This window comes from Phalacrocorax carbo, chromosome 3, assembly GCF_963921805.1.
Source record: "Phalacrocorax carbo chromosome 3, bPhaCar2.1, whole genome shotgun sequence".
Lineage (NCBI taxonomy): Eukaryota > Metazoa > Chordata > Aves > Suliformes > Phalacrocoracidae > Phalacrocorax > Phalacrocorax carbo.
In genome coordinates, this window is record NC_087515.1 from 118,732,029 (window position 1) to 118,741,997 (window position 9,969).

The window sequence follows — 9,969 nt, forward strand, 5'->3', positions numbered from 1 at the left end:
GTTTTCCCCGCTGCTCGCCCGGCCGCCCCGGGCGGGGGCCACGGCAGGGACCGGACCTGCCCCGCCGCACAGCCGCCGCCCGGGGTCCAGCGGGGCGCCACGAACCGGGGCAGGGACCGGGGTGGGAGGGTTCCCCGCCGGCGGCACGGCGCGGCCGGAGGACCTGCCCCGGGCTCCTCCGGAGCTGCGGCACCACTGTCCGCAGGGCGCCCTCAGCCTCCTGCGCGGGCCGCCTCACGGCGCGGCGTGGCGCGGCCCCGCCGCCCCCCAGCCCGGCTCCAAACACGCCACAACCACCGGCCCCGCTCCTCCTCGCCTCGCCGCACGGCACGGCACGGCACGGCACGGCACGGCACGGCACGGCACGGCACGGCACGGCACGACCCCGCCGCCCCTCAGGGCCGCCCCCGCCGCGGGCCGAGCGCCGCTCGCCCCCCACAACCCCCCGCCCTTCCTCCCCTCCACACCCCGCCTCCCGCCCGCAGCCTCCCGCCAATCGCGGCGCTCTCCGCCGGGGATGACCTCACTCCCTGCCTGCCTATTGGCCGGCTATATTAAGAAAGTCGCGAGCGCCTTTAAATAGCGGCTGCGGCCCGCAGCTTGCGGCAGTGGCGGCGCGGAGCTGTGTGTGCGGGGCGGCGGCAGCTTTTCCCCCGCGAAGACCCGAGCTGAGTGGGGCCGGCGGCGCCTGCTGCGGGCTTAGCGCTTCCCCTGAGGCGGGGGACGGAGGCACGGTGCGGGGAGAGAGGAGGGTGCGCCCGCCTGCCTGCGCGGGCTCGGCTCGCCACGGTGCCCTGTGAGAAGCGAGAGGAAGGCGGCGGCTGCGGGGAGGAGGGCGCTGCCATCGTCCTGCTGCACGGCAAGGCCAGCTTGACGAGCCTGGCCATGGCTGCCATCCGCAAGAAGTTGGTGGTGGTGGGGGACGGTGCCTGTGGCAAGACCTGCCTCCTCATCGTCTTCAGCAAGGATGAGTTCCCTGAGGTCTATGTGCCCACTGTCTTTGAGAACTACGTGGCTGACATTGAGGTGGATGGCAAGCAGGTGGAGCTGGCCCTGTGGGACACGGCTGGCCAGGAGGACTATGACCGCCTGCGACCCCTCTCCTACCCGGACACCGATGTGATCCTCATGTGCTTCTCTGTGGACAGCCCAGACTCGCTGGAGAACATCCCGGAGAAGTGGGTGCCCGAAGTCAAGCACTTCTGCCCCAATGTCCCCATCATCCTGGTGGCCAACAAGAAAGACCTGCGCAACGATGAGCATGTGCGCAATGAGCTGGCCCGCATGAAGCAGGAGCCGGTGCGCACCGAGGATGGCCGCGCCATGGCCATTCGCATCCAGGCCTACGACTACCTAGAGTGCTCAGCCAAGACCAAGGAGGGTGTCCGGGAGGTCTTCGAGACCGCCACCCGGGCGGCCTTGCAGAAGCGCTACGGCACCCAGAACGGCTGCATCAACTGCTGCAAAGTCCTATAGGGTGCGGCTGGAGCGTGGTGCTGGGCACAGCACCTGGGTTACCTGTTGGCAGGCGGAGAGGAGCTGGGTTATGCACGCACATGGCATCTGCCTGACGCCCCCGCTGGGGGTTGGTGATTGAGGTGGGGGCTAAGGGAGGGAGCACACTCCCTTAGCCTTGGCCAAAAAGGGTTGTGATGGCTCAGGCGTGGGGACAGAGGGAGGGGGGGATTGCATGCCCTGAGTATTGGGAATAAAGTGGGGAGAAGCCTTCTCCAACCACCGGCCCCTGCGAGTTAACTGCAGACACTCAACAACAAAAAGCTGCTGAGACTGGACTGAGCAAACTGTACCCAGCTCTTCTCCTTTGCCCACAACCTGCTGCTCCCAGCTCCCAGCCAGCTTCCTCTCTTTTGCAAGAGGAACGTGGCAGGGCTGAGATGCTTGACGGGACTTCTGCCTCCTGCCTGCATGTGCCCCCCCCCCAGGCAGGCTGGGGAGGGGGGCCGCATCTCCCAGGCTGCCTGCAGCACCCCTCGCCTCTCCTGCAGATGTTTAGGCCTGAGCCTGACCTGCTGTGGAAGTTCATGCCCTGAAGACTGAGACTGGGAGGGGAGGGTCATCCCAAGTGAAGCCTGTATATATCTTACCTTTTCTGTCTTGTGCAAACTGGGGTGGTGCAGGGGGTGCTTATTTACAGTGAGGTGGGGAGGGGATGCCCAGCTGGGACTTGCGTTGTGCAAAGGAACTTGCCCTGAGTGGCAGATGCCTGCTGATAACGTGAGCCTTGAACTGATGCCAGCTGCAGAAGCCTCCAGGCTGGAAAGTAAAGCTGAACTGCTCTGTCCTTGCTGGACATCTTCCTCCTGATGGATGAGGCAGGATGAGCAAGGGGGAAGGAGATGATATTGCCATATTATGATCTTGGTGCCTGCTCCTTCCTTAACGTTGTCTTCTGCAAATATGTTCATTTGGGTTTATTTAAAAGTTTTGGTTTTGTTTTCTTTTTTTCAAAAGAAATTACTTTGCACAACTTGGTGGATTTTTTTTTTTTTTTTAAATTACTCAATGCACTTGTCATCTGCATACAACAGTGTAGCATTGGAAACATTCTTGCTCAGTAACCTCATCTGGGTCTTGTTTTAAATTGTGATTTCAACACAAGACAAAATGAAACCACTGTATCTTTTTGCTCTGGAAACAATGGGTGAAAGCACTGTTCTTCATGCAGTGAATACATCAGACTTTAATACTAAAGGGCAACTTAAAGAATCTAGGTTTATTTAAAACTTTATTTTCACAGGGTAGCCAATCCAGGTGAAAATAATCTTGTGTTTCTCTGGTTCAGAGAACAATATATCCATTTATGTTTTGTTTACTTTTCTCCCTTTTCCCTCAACAGTGGTACTGAGGCTGTTTTCTGTTTTTGATTTTAATAAACTGACATGGCAAAAACGGAGATGTACATGATGTTTACATAAAATTATGAACTGTGTATGCAGTTTTTTATGTAAAGTATTAAAAGATTCTATGCTGACACTTGTGAAAGCTGCGTTGTGATTTATGGAGACTGTCCTCAGCTTGCAGCAGTACACCTGGATGGTGTTGGACTCGACCAGAGTTTGCCTGCATGCTGTCCTGTTTGTATTTTCTCCCCTGGCCGAAAGACCTGTCTGGCAGCTTTCAGAGGAATGGTGGCTATATTTTCCTATGGGGGAGCTGCTTCCTTTATTTTTCTGTACAGATGGTGGGTGGAAGTGTACTCAAAATTCAGGGTGGTGACTAATCTTATCCTTGCTGCTGCTAAGCACAACAAGCACCCCTGCCTTGTGTGTGGCAGGCTTGGCCTCCGGTGCCCGTTTACCCGCTGCCCTGGGCGGCTGGGGTGAGGTTTGGGCTTGCATGGCAACAAAAGAGGCAGAGAACTGCAAGTAGCAGAGGCAGTAGGGCTTACTTTTCAAGCAAAATATTTAGATAAAACCATTTTTTATTAGTGACCTCCCCTTTGCTTGGAGTGCATACCCCTGTACAACATTTGGACAGGCTTGGCTTGCTGTTGATTTAGAAGCAGGAGGCTATGCTTGTGCTGCAGAAGTCTCTCCAGCTGCCTAGCTTGATCTCCTGATTGCTGGCCTCATTAATTCCCATAGCAATTTGAAAAGCCCAGGCCTCTCCATGTTAGGGATCCCCAGCAGGGCATCGTGCCTGCCTCTTCCCTTGCTGCCTCTGTGCTTTGAGGCGTGCTCCCTGCTGTAGCTTGGGTGCCCGTGCAGGGGCAGGCAGGAGCACGGGGCCCTGTGGGTGCTGCCTGCAGCAGCAGTGGGTCCTGGCAGAGGAGGTGGCCTGGTACAAAATACATTGCATGGTTTTTGCTGAACAATAAGGGCTGTGCCCAAAGTGCCGATGTCTCCCTTTTCCCCCTGAAAAACTCCCTTAGGTACCTATAAGGGAAACCTCAAGACAGTTTTATATTTTTGGAAATCCTCTTGCCTCCTTTTGCAGAGGTGTGAGAAAGGAGTCAAGCCTTTTGCTTTCCTAGCTTATGAATATCTGCTAGCGTGCACCAGATTGTTCAGAGATGTTAACAAATACCAAGGCAAGCAAAACACAGTTAGTGGCTTTTGCTCATTTGTTCACAGCGGGCTCTGCCAGCTGCCGACTGAAAGCGGTGGGGCTTTTTTGCCGGACTAATACAGAAATAGTGGGCTCCTTGTTCAACAGCCAGAACGTCAGTCAGAAATAGTGTGGAAATAATGCATTTTGAAGACTTCAAATGCTGGAGTACAGGCTCAGTCCATGCTGTGAGTTTACTGTGCTGCTTCCTGTAATCCTTAAGGAAGGATAGTGGCATTTTCACTTAAGCAGTTTAGTCAAGATTTCTTAAAAGGTACCTAAGTCCCAGGTTTTGGATCTTCATCTCCAAGAATTTCAGTTCTCCTGATATTCAAAGGGTGAGTTTCTTATCTTCAATCTGAGAATCCTAAAATCACTTTTTGGTCCTAAAGCATCCTTTGAAAGAAAATCTAAGTTGCGGATGTTTAAAGGGCCACAGCCAAAGACCTCGTTCTTGCAAAGGCACTCAAAAGCCTGGTTCTGTGCAGTGTAGCTCTGCTCTGCGCAATATCACCCAGTGATGTTAAAATCAGCACTGGACACTTTTTCCTTAAACTGGTTGCAGTAGCTGCAAAACTTATAAATTCTCTTAGACTGCAGCAATAACTTCTCAAAACCCCAAAGGAGAAAGCGTTAATATTTGTATTTTAAACACTGGGAAATGAATTACCATTGCATCCCTGTATAATTAACTATACCAATATTTTCCACTAAGGTGCTTGCAAGGTAATTACATGCATTATTTCCAGTTAGACCTTTGTCCAAGTCAGGGCTACGGCATCTGGCCCAAAGGGAAAAAACTGTAAGAAAACACATTTCAGTTTTAACTGTGCGCGACCTTCCACTACTACTTGTGAAGCTGTGAGTAAGCCGACAGAGTGAGATCACCGTGTGGGAGTCCACCCGTCGGGGTCAGATGGTGGGATCAGAGCCATAACTCGTTTTGCTCTGTGCCGCATTGCTACGCTTGCTCATTAGCGTCACCGCTTTGGTGGAGGGGGACAGGAGGTGTGGCTCGTCCCACCCTCCTTGACTCAGCTGCACTGACATGGCCAGGCTGATGCCCCAGGGCCTCACAGCTGCCATGTGAGGATGTCACACCGACCAGCTCTACCCCACTGCTGCATCTGCCCAAGTCTAACATGGAGGGTCTGCCCATTGCTGGGGCCAGCCAGGCGCCCAAGCCTGGGGCAGGTCACCGCACGACCCACACCGTGCATTCAGACAAAGGATTGGTTTCCTGCGGACCTCCCCTTGCCTGTCTTCGTCTGGTCCCAGCCTGTATAACCTTTTGACTAGAGAAGACGTGACAGGGAGCAAGTTAGTCAGAGCATCAAAGGAAGGTCAACAACCGACTCATCTCACAGTCCCTGTGCACACTGCTGGGCAGGCAGAGGCCTTCCCAGCTGTGTCCCCATGCCTGCACGGATGTCCCAAGCTGAGGAAAGCTGGCACTTCACTTACTCTACTCAGACCTAGTTCAGCCCCTGCAAAAGGTGTTTCTTCTGGTGGGAGCCAGAACTCCACTGGGGGAGTTTGTCCCGTGATGGTCCAGTGCAACCTTAGCAGCAAATCCTGGGAATGCGGAAAAGCCTCACTGAAAGGCCTGTTCATCTCTGTTGTTCTCAGTTCAAGTGAGGAGAACACTTAATGCACTCACACCCCGAGACAGGGTTGGAGCCTCTGGCAGCGTGAGGGTGTCTCATCTGGGCAGCCTGAAAATGAAAGCACCCAGGGAAGGTCAGTACCACCTTCTCCCCTTCTGGAGACAGAGCAACAGCAGCTGTGAGCAGTCCTTGTGTGATCAAATGGGGACTCTGCTTAGAAGGCATTCTCAGTAGGATGTGCCAAAAAAAGGATAAATCATCTCTGGTGGGAGAAAGGCATCAGTACAAATTCTTGGTTATTTTGGTAAAATGGTTTTTAATGCTTTTACTATGCATTGAAATGAAACTGCATGGTTTTGCCTTTTTTTTTTTTTAAATCTCATGCAATTCCACATACTGCAGGGGAGGTGCATGAGTGTAAGCAGGAGCAGAATTTGAAGTAATGTCCTCTTATATGGCTTTCTGGCTTTGCAGCAATAACTTAATTTAGATCCATTTGCTTTACAGTGTGCCAGACAGGTTGCAACTCTGTTTTAGCAATTCAATAAAGAACGGACACAAACTCGCTGCAATAATTAAAAAAAAAAAGTACTTTGAGGAAGTCCATAAGTATTTTGCTAGAATCAGTGTCACTAACTAATTCACTCACAGATTTCATTCCTTGACTTCAGAAAGTGTCCTCCTTCAGATTTTAGTGGACTGTAGCACTAGTGAACCCAGTTCATTTGGTTTTGCTGGTTCTGTAACAATATCTATTCATAAATAGAAATCACATTAATAATCCCTTGAGCTAACTTAAAAGATCTAAGACAAGCCATTTGCCCTTGCAGGTCCAAAGGTCCAAAGAACTGTTAGAAGGTCTGGCTGTGCGTCAGGCACCCAGTCTGTGCATGAAGGTATGGATGCTCCAGGTCAGCAGCTGAGAGCCTTCTTCACAGATAGGCAGCCAGCGGAGATGGTGAGGTGGAGGAAGCTGATTGTCATCTCCTTCAAGGAAGCCTTTGAAGAAAGGCTTAGATCCATTGCTGGAGGAGTCTCTCTGAATCCTTGTGGAGCTCCTTGTGGACATCTTTAGGTGTGGAGTCCAAGGGAGGGAAGGATTTCAGCTCACTTCAGCAGTCTTGAAGTTATGTATCTCATGTAAGCCAGTTGTCCAAGGTCCCTTTACAGGCAGCTCCAGAGGACCTCTCTCCACTGCCCAAGGAGGGGCATCCTCACCCTCTGGAAGGGTTTGCAGGTGAAGCTGTGTGATATGGCCTTTGCCAGCACCGCTGCCTGCTCACCTCCCACCAGGCTGGCCCACACCACCGCAGGTCTATTCCCAGGGGACCACTCACCCCCTCCAGTTTTACCTGACTAAAAGGGATGTGTCTGGGCTGCGTGCACTGTTTCCATGCCCTGGTCAGTTAGCAGGAAGAACAGGGTACGGTTCCGCGAGCAGCTTGGTGCATCCAGCTGCTGCTGCAAGGAAGCAGTGGTTTCCCTGCAGGCTGGTGAGCTGAGCTGGATCGGTGCGGGGCCCATCCTGCGCTGGCACTGCCATTGGGCAGGGACGTGTGGGAGAAGCGTTGTCTAGGGAGGGAGTCTGAGCAATATTAGGTTGGTGCCTACAGCACATACTAAATGTATGTGTACATTCTCCCCCTGCTAATCTGTGTGGTTTTTCTGTGTGCGCTAAATCTGGCTTCTAAGTAAAGGGGACCAGTGGGTGGGATTTTGCCCTAAATGCTTAATTCTGTTGCTTTTAGGCCATTCATCCTCTTTTGCATTCAAAGCTTGATGTGGCAGGGCTGGAGATAGGAATTTGGAAACAAAGTGGATTTCCTGGTGGGCTCATTTGCATTATAATGTCCCCTTCGCTCCAGGCTCCCAGGAAGGGGAGGGTGGTGGCAGCTCTGGGAGCCACCGAGGGCTCCGGGGAGGTGGGGAGGGAGGCGCTGGCAGGGGACAGCCCTGGAAGAAGGGCCTTTTCTTCTGTTCCTAAGCTTTTGTGCAGTGGGGATTTTTTATACTATGAGGTATGTCCCTATAGTCCTTGCTCTGTAGGACTCTTCCCTCTGACCTCAGCAGAACACGCCAGGACTGCAGAATTGGGTCCTGCATTGTAGGGTTCTCTGGGGTTTGATAGCAGCAGTCTGACCCTTCTGGGTGACAGCCGATTTTCTCCTCCCATGAAAACAAAGTGAGTTTTAGACCAGGGCTTTTCATAATGTATGTGCATAACTAGATAAAGTCATGTTATCTCTGTATAAATCAAAAAGGATGAAAAACCAGCCTTCTGCATTTGAGATTCTTATAGGAGTAAATGGGTGCTTTGTATTTTCATCCTCATCATCCCTGAAGATATCAAGGAACATCACTGCCTGGTATGCAAATGAAACTGAATGTCAGTGGGAAAAGTTACACAGCCACCCTGAAAGATTAATATATATATTTTTTTTAATCCTGAGGGGAAAATAATCTGTATGTTTTGGTCTCAAGCCAACCACACCCTCATGAGCATCTGGAAGAAACTCCAAGTTTCAGGCTACTCTAAAAGTACTTATAATTTCTTTTGATTTTCTCTAACAGTCAGGCAGGAGGAACACTAAAGCTGCCAGCATCTAGAGGACCAGGCAGAATGAATGGGAGAGAGCTTGTGTCAAAACAGCCTTGTACCAACCTGTCTTCCCACGGTGAGGTGATGGGCAGGAAGATCCGTGTTGCTCCCATGTTTGGTCTTTATTAAAGTGTTCCTAAACAAGGTGCCCTTCCGCTAGGGACAGAAATAAGCTCAGTCCCCTCTGATGGTAAAAGGACACTTTGCATTGATGGCGGTTGCTGCATTTCACTCAGAACACTCCTAAGGATTAACTAGAATGAGATGCTGGCATGACAAAGACACACATATACTAGTAAATGGTAAAAAGGGAAGCAAATTGTAGTAATTACCTCACAGCTAGGAATTTAGCAAAGGTGTGCTTAATGCCTGGGCTGCTTGCTAACAGCCCGCCTCAACTCCCACACACCGGAGGCCTCTCCTCTTGGGTGGGCTCACTGATTTAACACTGTCGTGTGAAATTCAGAGCAACTGTTCTTAGCCTATATTTAGCTGGGAAGATTTCAGACTGGAAGAAGGGCTTTGGTGCCTGAAGGCTTCTCTGTCTTTTCCAGCTGTACCACTGGGTTTAATAAAAAGCCATTCTTCCTCTGCATATTCTTCATCTAAGAATGTTCTGAATTCTTCATCATGCCAGGGAAGTAGCTAAGGATGACAGGATGCTTTGCATGCATGCTTAGACTGACATGGCTACAGCAGTGGTACTATGTATTCTGAGACATCGGTTTCAGCCACTTTTTACTCCCCTTAGCATAATCAAGTATTTAAAACATAAACTTCTGAAATTTTACATCACATAATAGGCAAAGGAATAAGCCGGACGTATTTCTTCCATGCGATCATGAGAAACTGGTGTCCACAGCCATTTAAAGGAGTCAAAGCCTGACCCTTCAGCTCGGCGTAGGTATCTGGCAGGTTTAGGGACCCCCATTCCTCTGCATACCCATGCAGAAACGCCCATTGAAGTTTTCTTTCCCAGCTTGCCCCCTAACTGGCTGCTACCTACACCCTGGTGAAGGCGATGCAAGTGCTGCAGAGGCCAGGGTGGCTGCTGTGCTCTCGCCTCTGGGCAGCTGATGGAGGGTGCATTTGGTGCCACTCCTGCCCCGGGGCACGCTGTGGTGCAGGGATGGTGGGGCTGGTACACAAGCACCTCGCAGCGTGGCAGGGTTCACCTATACCATATAACAGACAAGATGTAAATAATGTATTGATTCACTCTGCTGGTGATACTAAGCTCGTGAACTCTTCATTAAACTTTGGGATTATTATTGGTTCATCTCAGGAGGTCAGTTTATCAGCATAATGATCCCGTTATCAGCGTAATTGTATGACTGGTGTTGCACTGGTAAAATTCCCTGTGTGATTAGGAGCAATGCTGTCCTTTTGCAGGTTAGACTCCTCCAAACAGGAGTGTCCATGTGGCCAACTGCCAGCGGGTTGAGGACATGAGGGTGGAAACACCAGCATGCTCCTCTGCAAGCCGCAGCTGGCTGACTGGGAGCAATGATTAAACTGGAGATGCAGCTCAAGCTGCAGTAGCTGAAATGTCACTGCAAAAGTTTCTTGTTTCTCATTTTGCAACTTTGATCTGTTGAAAAAGGATCAAGTTTCAGGGGAAAATCAGCTAGGACAAGCCACAGAGGGCTAGAATTACCGGCATACAAAGAAGCAGGGTGAGACAAGATAGGTTTC

General features: G+C 51.3%; 1 protein-coding gene across 1 annotated transcript; it reads left to right on the forward strand.

Annotated features, from left to right (window-relative positions):
• Positions 1 to 594: 594 nt before the first annotated feature.
• On the forward strand, positions 595 to 2,992 carry RHOB (ras homolog family member B). The gene has a single exon (XM_064448119.1). It carries the CDS (start codon positions 886 to 888, stop codon positions 1,474 to 1,476), a length of 591 nt encoding a protein of 196 aa, XP_064304189.1. The 5' UTR covers positions 595 to 885; the 3' UTR covers positions 1,477 to 2,992.
• The last annotated feature ends 6,977 nt before the right edge of the window (positions 2,993 to 9,969 follow it).